The 13912-nt window shown below is 44.7% G+C and overlaps 1 protein-coding gene across 10 annotated transcripts in view; it reads left to right on the top strand.

Annotated features, from left to right (window-relative positions):
• NEK1 (NIMA related kinase 1) overlaps nt 1-13912 on the top strand; it is a 209798-nt gene that overhangs the window by 15909 nt on the left and 179977 nt on the right. For all 10 annotated transcript variants that reach the window (XM_077477191.1, XM_077477190.1, XM_077477187.1 and 7 more), the window contains exon 3: nt 8066-8163. In XM_077477191.1, the coding sequence (XP_077333317.1) occupies nt 8066-8163 (98 nt within the window). The remainder of the gene's footprint in view (nt 1-8065; nt 8164-13912) is intronic.

Here is a 13912-nt window from a genome sequence, read left to right as displayed (position 1 = left end):
AAATGCGGGGATGATGGGTATATTAGCCGGGGGAGAGTCTGGCGCCACATCTAGAGGTATCAGGGAGGACTTGGACCAGTTTATAATCAAATATTTTCTGGACTCGGTGATTAGTGTAATTGCTCTCCGAGAATATGAAGTATCGCCCAATATTAGCATGGTGTCACCTGCATATAACGTTAGTTTCTCTTGTAGGCTCCCATACTGAAACCCACATATGTTCATATTGGATCTAATAAGAGCCACCATGGGCTTAGTGGCAAGGGCGAATAGAAGTGGAGACGGGGGGCACACCTGCCTTGTTTCCCTGTATAGATCAAAGCTAGGGGAGATCCTACCCGCCTCTCTAATGACTGCCTCTGGTGTTTTGTAAAGTAATGGGAACCAAAGCATGGATGTAGCATAAGGGGTTGCAGGGGTCACAATCGCAACCCCGCTCCTAGCTCCAGGGGTCCTCTGCAGCCTCCCTGTCATATTATCATATGCTCCACAAAGTCCAGTTTCAATCTACCCTAAGGCCCCACAGCCAAGCTCCAATACTGGGCTTCCACTTTGCCTTCCACAGTCCACACCCCTCTGTTCTCATTGCCTGGGGAGAAGCTGTGAGCCTTTTCCTGAATGGAGAGGAGCATGGGGTGAGAACAGCCCAGGATGGGGAAGTGTCTGCGCTGTGTGCTGGCAACGTGGAATGGTAACTGAGCTCAGCAAGTTAAGAGAAGGGTGCTGTCCTGTAGCCATGATGGGACGGATGTTACAGGTGAAGTAAGACACCGCTCAGTGTCTCCTAGTCACCAGCTGGGATTCTTTGTTCCCCCCCCCCCCTACCTGGAGATGTCTGCTTACCCCACTACCCTGACAACTGGGAAAAAGAAGCACACCTCTGGGAGGTGACCTTCCCCCCAACATCTGCCAACACTGACAAACCTTCAGAAATTGCTAAAACAAATCCCTTAACACCTCCTGGGGGGGGGGGGGTCCAGATTGTATGTTACATGGCTTTGCCCCCCCCAGATCTAAGTTGTGCACCCCACCCCCAAAGCCCCCTGACCACCCCTTCCGATCTGGATGCTATGCCCGACTGCTGAGCTCCTTTCCCATTACGGTGCTCTATACTGCTCCTCCTCCGCAGGGCTGAAATCGCTTTCCTTTACAACACAGCCAGTCAGCCACCATCTTCACAGGGTGTATCTGCCTACTACAACTACACTGCCATTCCAACCAGAGAATTTCACAGGTCAGAATGGCAACATAAAAGCCAGATACACCTTGTGAAAGCTGACAGACTGTGTGTAAAGGAATGTGATTCCAGCCCTGTGTAGTGCGGGGGGAGCTGTATACAGTGCTGAGATGGGAAAGGAGCTCTGCCAAGTGACATGCTAGGGGTCCCTGTCCTCTGATTCTTCAGCTGTGATCCCTGTCCTCTAATGTAAGGAGGAACTTGAAACTCTTAAGCCACTTTGAGCATCGTGGCATGCGGTGGGCATATCTGCAAGCACGGTGGAAGTGGTGGGGGGTGGGGGTACGGCCCATGTCAACTTTTGCATCGGGGCTCGCTAGCTTTAAGCTATGCCTCTGACCCAAAGCCAAATGTATGCATTAATGCGCACAAGTATATCCATCCAATGCTTTATGGTCATTGAGTGACCAACGCCCTATCTCCAAAATGATCCCCCACGGATTACAGATTAACTGACTGGTCCTTGCTGGTCCTTGCCTCATTAAACACTTTAAGCAGCCGGGGTAATATCTCAGCCCCATATGTTTTGTACACTTGTATTTGCAGTCTATCCTCCCCTGGTGCCCTTGAGTTGGGGAACAGAATGGTCGCTCTCTGCAGTTCCTCCAGTGTCAGAGGTGCATCTAACATATTCAAGGAGGTAGAGGAGAGGGACGGTAAAGGAACATCACTAACATAATGTGATGACTGATCCGCAGAATAGGTTTGTTTAGACTGATCTAAGGCTGAAATAAAAAGTTCTGCCATAGTAATTCAGAACTTTAACTTAAATGATACCGTCATGCAAATGTCTATAAATGCACACTTGGCTTGATGTTGTATGAATGCTACACAAGTACTCAAACAAGCTTTTTATGGGTGTATCACAAGGTAACCCATTTCTCTTAAAATAAAATGTAGCCGGTCAGGGAATTAAAAGCAACATTCCGGGAGAGCATTGGTTTGTCGAATGGAACGGTAGAACACCTTTTATGTTTTTGCATCCTAAAAAATATGATCAAATAAAACAAAAATAAGCTATTTTGCAGCTCTCTTGAAATGTCAGCGTTTCTGTTTAACCTCCGTATATTTACTAAGTTGATCACAACGGCTTTAGAGTAAAGGGTACGCTAAAGAAATTGTTGGCTAACCTTCACTCCCTAGCTACCTGATTCTATATCCTCAATGCCCAATTGCATCTGTTTACTTAACGCTTGGAGACAGTGGAAGACTGCTCAACTGGCATTGTTGGTGGCATTGTTGACATCATCCAGCAGCAGTCCTCTTTAATGCTGGCCCCGTGAGCTCTCATAGACCCGTTGGGGGCTGTCTAATGTGAAAAATCGAAGTGGTCATTTTAATGTAATAGAATAAGAGAATTCCTTGCATTTTTAAGTTAAGCTGTTTGTGCACTTAAATGTTCATGCAAAGCAAATAATTCTACTGTAGACGTGCAACAATCTGATGAGTTACGAAAAGGATTATGATCACAATCACCCTAATATGTCTTTTTGAATATTTTACCTATTCCTTCTTGCTGATGGTACGTGTATTGGCTCCTGTCATATGTCACTACCTGAGAAGAGGTTGCTGTTGTACAGAGACTAAAGGGTGGAGATTTACTGGATATAGGGAGCCTTTGAAGGTCTGATTGCATCTGCACAAACCATATATATATATATAATATTATATTATATTTTCTTTCCCTTACTGTCCCAGAGACCCAACAGGAATTTAATGGATTCTCCCAGAGAGGGAGGATGGCCCCTCTTAGAGACACTAGCTTCATGGATAATTGTCTATTAGAAGATTTCTTGTGTTCTGGGGACGGACACACATTGAAGAAGAAATCCTGTTTGAGATTATAAAAAAGTGTGTGTGTGGTGTGTTCTCTCCTTCTTCTTCTTTTTTTTTTTTTTTATCTTGTTTTGTCATTCTAATTCTCATTTACTGTCCTTTTGCTGTGTCTGTTTCGTATCATTTGTTGGCGAACAATTGCATTTGCAGCTTTTTAGACTTTATCTGTTTGCTGCCTTTTATCATTTGTCGTGGTCGGGCAGAACATTTAGCAGAGAATCAGTCATTGTTTGACTTGTGCAAGAATATGAATACCCAGTCAAAAATGTAACTCTTAAAGTGTAAACCCAACATGTATAACAACTAACTTTTTTTTTCTTATGTGGAGTGATTTAAAAACCTGGTTGAGTGATAAAATGTGAAGCTATAAATTAAAGTTGACAATAGAGCAGAAGCCATCAATAACCCAGCTAGCAAAATGTAACAGGCACTAGAAGGAAATGATGGTCTAGACAAGTCACTTAAGGAGTACCATACAAGTTAACCAGAATAATAACTGTATTGCTTTCTGAACATGTTGTATTTACATAATGAAAAGCCGAGACCTTTGTTTTATGCATTGTAAACCTTTAATAAAAACTATTGAAACATAAAACCTGGTTGATCCTGCCATTCACAGGTGCTGCCTCCTTGCCTGTGTCCCCTCTGCAGCATCGGATCCTATGGTGTGGCCATTGACACCTGTACTGTGCATGCTCCTTCTTTTTTTTTTTTTTTTTTCTGTGAAGACTTCTAAAGCCTAGTAGACATGGGCTAAATGTCAGGTGGGATCAACTGGTTCAATAGAAACTGGCTGACTTTCAGCCTGCGTGTACAGCGAACGGGCCGCTCGGCCAGTTTCTGTCAAAGGGTCAAGACCGAAAAGGGTCTGCTGACCGGCTCCAGATCAGCACTTGGCCAATGGCTGACCGGAGTGCAGTGCTGTGTTTCGGCCTAGGCCAACAAGGGCGGCACTTTGCGGCAGAGCAGCAAAAAAAACTGCCCCCCCCCCCCCCCCCGCATGCATAAAAGCACCCTCCCCCTTCCTCTCTTACACAAGGCTGCACAGCTGAATGTCTGAGCTCAGTGCCACAACAAGTTCTGGCACTGAGCTCCGTTATCTGGCCAGATAGGGGAGCGCTAACGAAGGCACCTGTGACATCTGTCCGGGGTCCCGCAATCTGCGATCTGCTTTCTGTAGCAGCCGACGCCATTCTCCCCACTGACAACTGCACACATTCCCCTGTTCTTCCTCCTTGGCTCCAATGTTCTAGTGTACACAGCCACAGAGGGGGGACACAACTTCAGTGAGAGAGCTGCGCTGCTGGTCTGAGGTCTGTGTACTGTATAGTTTACAGTGGAGGGGAACACAGTAATCGGGGAGGCGACAGATAACAGATGCACACATGGAGGGAGGGGGGTTAAGGGGGCTATGTGCTGGAGGGTGCTTTGGGAGGGGAGAGGATATGTCCCCTCTCAAAGCACCCCCGCACATATCCCCTTACCCGCTCCCACCAAATAAAGATGCGCCGTCCCTCTGTTCCCCTCCCTGAGGCGATGACAGGACGGATCTTAAAAAGGAAGGGGTGCAGCCTTGACAGAAAGGGGTAGGTCCTATTTAAAATGAGGAGGGGTGTGCACGTGTTTAGTCAATCCTAGGGCGGCACATAGAGAGGCCCAACATGCAGGGAGCGCCATCACATGTTCTAAGAGCATAAATTACACATCTAAATTGTTGACTACCTATTACACTTTTGAAGGCCCTGGAGCACCAGGACAATGACACGTGGCACTGATGGCAGCTGCCACTAATACGTGGCACTGATGGCACGTGACACTCACAGATGGCACTAATATGTGGCACTGATGACAGATGGCACTGATGACAGATGGCACTAATACATGGCACTGATGACAGATGGCACTAATACGTGACACTGACAGGTGGCACTGATGGCACTAATATGTGGCACTGATGACCCGTGACACTGATATGGGACAGATGGCACTGATGACAGGTGGCAGTGGGGGCAGATGGGCACTGTATTTTTATTTATTTTTTACACTGACCGCTGCATCTCTGCAGCGGTTCATCTCTCCCTCCTCACACGCTGTCTGTGTGAGGAGGGAGAGCTGGCGATGAGAGATGATCTCATATGTTTTACATATGAGATCATCTCTCATTGGGCACGCCGATCACGCTGTGATTGGCCGTTTACAGCTATCTGTCACTGGCTGTGTCCGGGGGATACAGCCAGTCATCTCTAACATCTGGCACCACCCTGCCTTGCTGTTGGGCAGCCAATTCTGATGCAACTCCTGCACATGCATACTGAAGTTGTATCCTTCTGGCATTAAACTCCATTCTCTGCGTCTTACAGATTATGAGAATAAATTGTGGGTGTACATTACACTATGCATATGCCACATGTAGTGTATGGGAAAAAAAAATTCTCTTCCGTTCATTGACAGACACAGCGCTTCCTTATTCAGAACCATAGGATTATACCGCCCCCCCTACAGGAGTGGGACACTAGGCAGAAAAAAGACTTGGCTAAGCCTATGGGCAGTCCTAGGTGGTATACTACCCTCTCTGCTATAGGCCTTCAGTTTTTTTTTTATCTGCCTAGTAAGGACCTAGTTCCCTGCTGTGATCTCTGGTCCTGGCAATTTTTATTTTTATATTAAGGACAATCAAATGCTTGACTGGGCTATGGGCTGGATTTCTAGATCCAGTGGTTAGGGGCTGCAGTTTGTCTGCGATGCCTCCTTGGACACAGCTCCCTTGATCTCTAAGCTGTCTGTTTCAGCAGTTGTGTTTAGGCGTATATTGTGGCTTAAGTGTTGTTCTGCAGGCCAGACTTCTAAAACAAAAAAGCTCTGACTGATTTACCCTTTCAAGGCGATCATCTGTTTGGGACTACCCTGGATGACATCATTAAGGGTGTCATGGGTTGAAGAGTACCTTTCTCCCACAGCCTATAAAAAGGGGAAGGAGACTCGTTGCAGACCTGGCCCTTCCTTCATGGCACACTTTTTTTTTTCGTCCCTCAGGGTCCAATAACAAGGTTTCAAAGTCCTTCAAGCCCTCCTCGGGAGGTTCCAAGTGGACCCTGGTCTGGCAAATCGAAAGCGTTTTTTTCTAGACCCGTTAACAAGGCCTCTTCAGTATGAAGGTATGCCCTCACCCGTGTCTGGGATGGGGGGATGTCTTTGCTGGCTTCCAGGCCCGTGGACCTCCTTTTATAAGCGACAAGTGGGTCCACAAAGTGATTTCTGTCCAGTTACAAGATTAAAGTTCCGGTCTTGCCCTGAAAAAGATTTTTTCCCTTCCAATGTGCGTCTGTCTCCAGGCTGCTTGCAAGACCTGTTGCTTCAGGGAGTGATTGTCCTGGTTCCAGCGTTGAGCGTTTTCGGGGGTTATATTTAAATCTGTTCACAGTCCCAAAGAAACAGGTCACAATTCTGGACCTCAAGGCCCTGAACTGCTTTGTGTGGGTCCAGAAGTTCAGAAGGGAGTCCCTTCGCACTGTGGTGGCATCCCTTCATCAGGGACCCTTGCTTCTAGCGACATCAAGGATGCTTACTTGCACATTCCAATATGTGTCAAATACCAGCTATTCTTTTGTTTTACTGTGGGAGAGGAGCACTATCGGCTCATGGCGTTAACCTTTTGGTCTCACCTCTGCTCCTGCGGGTCTTCACAGAAGTGTTGGCCCCGGTTGTGGCGCTGCTACATCAGCAGGGGATTGCAGTTCTGGGCTACCTGGATGAGCTCTTTCTGTGAGTGGAGTCTTCTGCTACCCTACTGGGCGACCTGGATTTCACTATTTAGACTCTTGTCAGAATTCAGTTGGCTTCTAAACTACCAGAAGTCTGCTCTGATTCCAGCCAGAAAATTTGATTATCTGGGCTTGACTCTGGATTCCAATGTGGCTAGAGTGTTTCTTCCCCCTGGACAAATGACACAAATTGCATGCTGCGATTCATCTACTGCTGTCCAGCAGGTGGGACTTGCCTGATGGTCTCTATCTTCAAGGCGGTCCTGTTTGTGCAATTTCATAAGAGACCCCTGCAAAAGGAGATCCTGGTGAAATGGGACAAATGTATGGGTCTCTGGACAATCCGATTTGGCTAAGCCAGAACACCAGGGGGTCCTTTTTGTATGGTGGCTTCGCTTTCCAGCTCTTCAGCAGGGCGAATCCTTTCTCCTCTTGTATTGGACAGTGATCACCGATGCCAACCTGTCTGGGTTGGGAGGTGTCCTGGGCCTGAGCTCCACTCAGGGACGCTGGAGGGATCCAGACTAGCAATCAACACCTTGGAACTTCTTGGAGGGGTGGGAGATGAGCACAAGAAAATATTTTGTTTTCCCTGGAGTTGGGTTTAGGAGGTATATAAACAAATTTATGAAGTTCCTATTCTTAGGTCCATATTTTGCTGAGCCTGTGTACTTTGATTTAGTGTTTCATAAAAATGAGAAGTGTATTAAGTTTACATTACAACTTTTCTGTTTTGATAGTTGTTTTTAATGGTCAACCTCCAACCCTTCATCCTTTTTTTTTATTTTGAAATCTGAAACCTTAAATTATTCTCTGAATGGCCGAAATGCTGACCTCTGCATCTTCCAGCAATGAAACACAAAAGGCAATGGTCACTACCAAATATATTCTCTGTTGCTTTTTTGTTGTACTTGAGGTTATTCAAGGAGAATCGATCTGCATTCAGCTCTGTGCAGAAATGTTTTTTGTGCCTTAGGACTTTCTATAGCATATTTAGTCTCTTAATGGAACGCTAGTGGAAACATTCATGACATTTATGAGGCCAAATGATACACATCTGACCTGGAGTCATACTTCATTAATGTGTTTTTGTGTTTTTTATTTTTTACTGTAGTGCACTAATGGAGATTTCCAGCTTGATTGATGATGATGCAATCCTATTACTTGGTATAATATTTCCGGTCTTCTCAGTGAAAGACTAATTATGTTAAAACTTCTTCCTTTGTTTCAGAGAGTGGATGCCTGTATATAGTGATGGACTATTGTGAAGGAGGGGATTTGTTTCAACGAATCAATACTCAGAAAGGAATTCTGTTCTCAGAAGATCAGGTATACCAGTTAATGCTTCAAACTAATGGCTTGAAAATATTTAAAAATATTGACAAACCAAAACTCTATTCAGATCCTCTAAGAAACATGTGGTGTGTGTGTTTTTTTTTTTTTTTTTTTTTCCTGCAATCATGAATTGTTCCATCTATGAATGTAACATTTAATTAATTTTTACCTGATTTTAGTTTCTACAGGTAGTGTTTTTAGTGTGTGTGTGTGTGTGTGTGTTTTTGTTGGGCTCCTTTTATTTAAACAAAAACTCCAGAGTAGCTTCCTATAGTTTCTATGGGATTCTCTCCCAAGGCAGGAGCTGGTCCAATAGAACACTATGGGATAGGTTTGAACGGGTGCAGCCAACGCACGGAAGATCCACTAGTGGGATGTACACAAACAGCAGAGCCCGTGGGAAATAATGCATGGAACCTTTTTTCTTTTTTCTTTTTTTTTTTTTTTTTAAATCTGGGGAAGGTGGGCTAGTTTAAGTTCAGCAGTAGGGAGGAGTCGGAATAATTGAATAATTAATTAAATAAAATTAAATAAAATTTTCACATTAAAGTGGAAGTAAACCCATGGATTTAAACAGTTAAAAAAAAAAAGGCATGCCGGGAATGCTAACTGCACATTGGCTGTGCTCTCAGCCAAACTATCAAACCATCCAATGGCTGGTGTCATAACGAATCACATGTGCAGCACCATAACAGTTGAAGATTAAACAGAGACAAAGATGGCAGCTTCCTTGGCTGAAAACGATAGGGGAGTTTACTTCCCCTTTAACAAGCAAATGAAATATTCAAGAAGCAATAAACATCCTATAGCTCATATTAACAAAGATGCGCTGTGGGAAGGTATAGATTTGAGAACAAGTGTGGGAGATCCTTAGCTGGCATACTGCACCTGCGCCCCTCCCAGACCTTTTATACAAAGTATAAAGAAGTCATCAGGAGAACTTGCATCAGACCCACAATCCCTTCAACATACTTTTAGGGAATACTTTTTGGCCCTCTATAACTTGGCTCCACCACCATCTTTGGAGGATAAAGGAGCTGGAAATCACTATATTGAAGAATATGTACGGAAAAAATGCTATCCCGACATTAGATAATGATACCAAGAAATTATTAATGAATCATGCTCAAAAGGCTAAAATACAAGTATGCCTGGTTAGATCTATCTACCAGCAATACTCATCGAGAGTTATTAGATACTATGCCCTCTCTTGCATGTCATCTATTGAATACATAATACTAAAACAGCTATACAGTTATAACTGTCCCCGTATGTAGGACCTATGACACCCTTATTTGGTAACCCCTACTTCCCGGCGGCATTAAACCAGACAAGCTTCCTCATATGGAACAAAGAGTCTCATCATAGATTGAGCCAGATTCTATGCCAGGGAACAGTTCCGTCTTTATTAAACTTATTCCCTACGCAGTGACCCTCATCTATGCAAATGTTGGAATATTGGCAATTACTGTCATTTTGGTCTTCTATCCCTTCAAGTAAATCCTTGCGTAGAGATTTAACACGACTTAACTCTTTTGATACAAGACTCTAAACCAAAACATGTTTTATCAACATTATATGAGATGTTTATTATTAAAAACCATCCTGAGCCCCCCGGAATACATAAATAAATGACCGAATGAGATCAATGTTCAAATTTGAAGCTGAAGAATGGGAGAAGGCATTTAACCTAACACCACCAACTAAAGCACAAGAGACGAGCTATAAGCTCTTTTCAAGATGGTACTGGAGTCCACTATCACTCCAGCGTATATATCCAGATAAATCAGATATACCGTATTTTTCGCACCATAAGATGCACCCCCCCCCCCCCCCAAAAAAATAGCATATACTGATCAGGCTCTGCTCCCCCCCCGTCGCCGTCACCACATCACAATATCGGCGCTCTGCTTCTATGTGAAGGAGTGAGGACAGGATGCGAGGCGGATCCTCTCAGGGGCATACCAAGTAGGAGCGGGGGGAGGCGGTCTGCCCTGGGTGCCAAAACACGGGGGTTGTTAGTGGCATTGCGATGGTGGTGCGCTCCGCACATTTGACACCCGCCAGATGTGACACCATCCTGTGGCAGGAAGAGCCCTGGCTGTTTTTTTTTTTTTTTTTTTTCAGCTGGAACCCCCCCCCCCCGGCGCTGTGGTCTGGTCCAGTCCTTTTTCCTGCTCCTTCCACCAGCAGCTGCTGCTTGAAACTATGTCCTCAGTCCTCCTTCATAGCTGCTGCCAGGGTGTATCTGAGGCTGAGATCCAGCCAGCCAGCCACCAAGCAAGCCAGCCATAGGGGGTTGTGGAATGTAATGGCAGCAGTGTCCTCCACTGCCTGAGGTGAGCTGGTGATAAAGGGGTGAGAGATGTGGGCTGGCATGGTATCCACTGCCCAGTCCCCTGAGCTGTTGTGATAGAATAGGCTGAAGGGGTATTTGTGTCTGCCCTGTCACCCTGAGCTGATCTGGGGAGGGGGGAGGTTGCTGTGTTCACCACCACCACCCAGGTATAGTGTAATTGAGCTGATTTGATATGGGGATGGTATTACTGTGTCTCCACCACCCACCTATAGTAGTAGCATAATAATATTTTAGGACACCATTTTGGTTCTGAATATTTTTTTTCTTGTTTTCCTCCTCCAAAACCTAGGTGCGTCTTATGGTGCAAAAAAAATGGTATGTTGGCGGTGCCATGCAGATAAGGGCTCACTGCTTCACATCTGGTGGGAATGCCCCCAAATCTTTAGCTTCTAGGAAAAGATTATGCAATTTTATACCACAGTTACTGGGGAGTGAATTCCAAATACACCTCAAATTGCCCTTCTCTCTATCCTACCAGGATCATACAAAAACATTAAAAGGAGTCTTCTTGGACATTGGTTGATGGCAGCGAGACTGGTTATACCGCCGCATTGGCAGTCAACACAGTCTCCATCTGTCAACGAATGGGCCTTAGAAATGGATAGTATTGAAAGATTGGAGACGCTTTTAGCACATAAACTAGATACACACGAGGGGTGTCTCCGGATGTGGGCCCCCTGGAGGCGGTATAGGTAAAAAAGAAATTAGAAAAACCTCTAGGGCAGGGGTCTCAAACTGGTGGCCCTCCAGCTGTTGCGAAACTACAAGTCCCATCATGCCTCTGCATGCGGGAGTCATGCTTGTACCTGTCAACCTTGCAATGCCTCATAGGACTTGTAGTTTCGCAACAGCTGGAGGGCCGCCAGTTTGAGTCCCCTGCTCTGGGGGGGAAGGAAAAAATTATGGACTATGGACGTGCTAGGCAACGTTTCAATATAAAATGTTTTTTTTTTCCTTTCGATGCGTGTGTGAAAAGGTATCCATAATTTGTGGGATGAAACAACTATGCTATATATATATATATATATATATATATAATGTATGTGTGTGTATATATATAATATAATATATAGTATTTGTTTATGTTTGTATAATAATTTTACAATATAATTAGATTGAGGGAAAAAAAAATAAGCAATAAACTGAAATTCCTAGCTCATATGCCAGCCTGGAACAAACTGAATTATCCTGCCTAACAGTTCACATTAAAATTGGTTTGCACAGATTTGCAAATACATGCATAAGCTGCAGCAGCCACATCATGGCACCCCAGTGTACTGCAGTACTAACTCTATGATTTTGAGAGTCTCCTGAATTTGAATAGATGGATAGATTAAGAGCATGGATGCCTAGAGGGAGCCCACCTCTCCTTAAAGGTACAGGGCACACTAGACACCCAGCAATAGCACAATGGCAGCGAAGGTATTCAGTGTCCCCCCCCCCCACCAATTACCAACAGTGCAAACGGGTAAACCATCACAACCTATAACTGACCTAATGAAATTATCAACTTTGCCATTTTCATTATGTAGCTCCTATTTAGACCAAGTGATGTCATCACTTGGTCTCTGTGCTCCTCTTGCATCATTGCAGACAAGTCATGGCTGGTTGGAGGGGCTGTCAGGGTGCTGTACATAGTTGCATGAAAACATCATAACATCCTACTTTAGTACTTCTCTCAAGAACCCCTCATATTTAATGCAGCCTGTGGATTGGTTCTTGGGAGGAGCTATGCAAATTCTAAATACCTTGAAGAGTGTTAGGCGGGCTGCTTTTACATGCAGATTATCCTATGCAATGCCCACATGTGATGCTCATCCTACATGGTTGAAAGAACTGAAATCCATTGAATGAAAGGGAAAACCAGGAAAAAGTTGGCTGGGAAGTGTACAGTGTGCACTGAAGTCAGAGCTAGCAATGTTATTACAAGGAGAAAAGTCTGTAGAGCTGTCCTAGAATAAAGGTAAGGCTGGAGTTCAGTTTTAATTTAGTTTACATACCCCCTGCCACACTGCACAGCAAGGCAGTGACGCCACTCTTTCCCACTTTACAGTTTTGATTCCCTCTTTTCACCTTTTGGAACAGGGGGGGCAGACAAGTGATACAAGACATGTTAAAGCTGAAGTAGCAGATAGACTCTGGTTCAGTGCAGTAGTGTTCTCCACAGAAACCTTGCAAGACCCACAAAGCTGAAAATTAACATTCTCTGTCAATTTTTATCTTAGAAGTCCTGCTGTGTGCAACCTTTTTAGAAATCAAAGTTTTGACTCTCCCTTTCTTTCTTTTTTTTTTTTTTTTTTAAGAATGAGTTGCTTTTTATAATTTTCTATACAACTGCAGACTCTTGAGTCTTTAGTACAGTTGTAGTTGAAGAGCTGCTATTTCATGGAGAGTAATAAAAGCAAATCAGAACAGCCCCACTTCGGTCATGACCCTCTTCAATTGGTGGCTGGAAATGATTGCAGGTCTGGAAATTTTGCTTCTAGATCATGGTTTTCCAACCTTTTTTCATCTTCCTGGGCCACATTGGAAGAAGAGGAATTGTCTTGGGCCACATTTGCTCAGGCATGGCAACCTATTCATTTGAATGGGCTGCTGTGTCTGCGTTTCAGACAGGAAAAAGGTTCCTACACCATTTTTGAACTGCAGGGGCCGGGAAATCTCATGGCACTTGAAAAACTGAAAACGCACACCATTTTTAGATGCGTGGGGGTGCCATTTAAGAATGACTAGCAGCTCCACGCGTCTGTAATGAGCAGTGTGTTTTGGTTGCAGGTGCTGGAACAGCTGTGATTTCCACAACCACCCACAGTAATGTGAACCTAGCCTAAATTCAGTAACCGTTTGTAAAATCTCTGCCCGTAACAAACAGGGACAGATGTAAGAATCATGGTTTTTACAAACTGTCCTTGAATTTAGTGGTGCCTGGCAACCCTGGTATCACTGTGTGGGGAGGTTGTGGGGGGGGGAGCAACAGAGATGGGGGGGGGAGTCGTGGGTATTGACTTGCCTGGCTCTATGTTTAATCCCTGCTTTTAGCTGTTACTAGAGCTTTTACAAAGATGGCACCTCCGCTATCCCTTTTACTTGTGCTCCTTCTTGCCTTCTCTGTGCTGCTGTGGCTTCTAGGCAAATGGATATAACCGGCCAAATAGAACCCCTGCATCCCTCTATACATGCTCACCACCGTGGCTTCTCTTCTGGCAAAGGTTTCTTCCAGACATGCCTCAGGTCACATGCTAAACTCTCCTGGGCCGGATGTTGGATACCCCTTTTCTAGATGGTTAACAATGGTGTCTTTGTCTGTCTATATCCTTCATTTTAGTTATTCAAGCTCAAACTCTAGCCATGTGTAGAGAGATCTGATTTTCCCCTTCAATATGC

The sequence above is a fragment of the Lithobates pipiens genome, unplaced genomic scaffold (assembly GCF_037356315.1).
Source record: "Lithobates pipiens isolate NorthernLeopardFrog02 unplaced genomic scaffold, aLitPip1_a1.2 Scaffold_13, whole genome shotgun sequence".
Taxonomy (NCBI): domain Eukaryota; kingdom Metazoa; phylum Chordata; class Amphibia; order Anura; family Ranidae; genus Lithobates; species Lithobates pipiens.
This window is presented reverse-complemented; position numbering and strand designations above follow the sequence as displayed.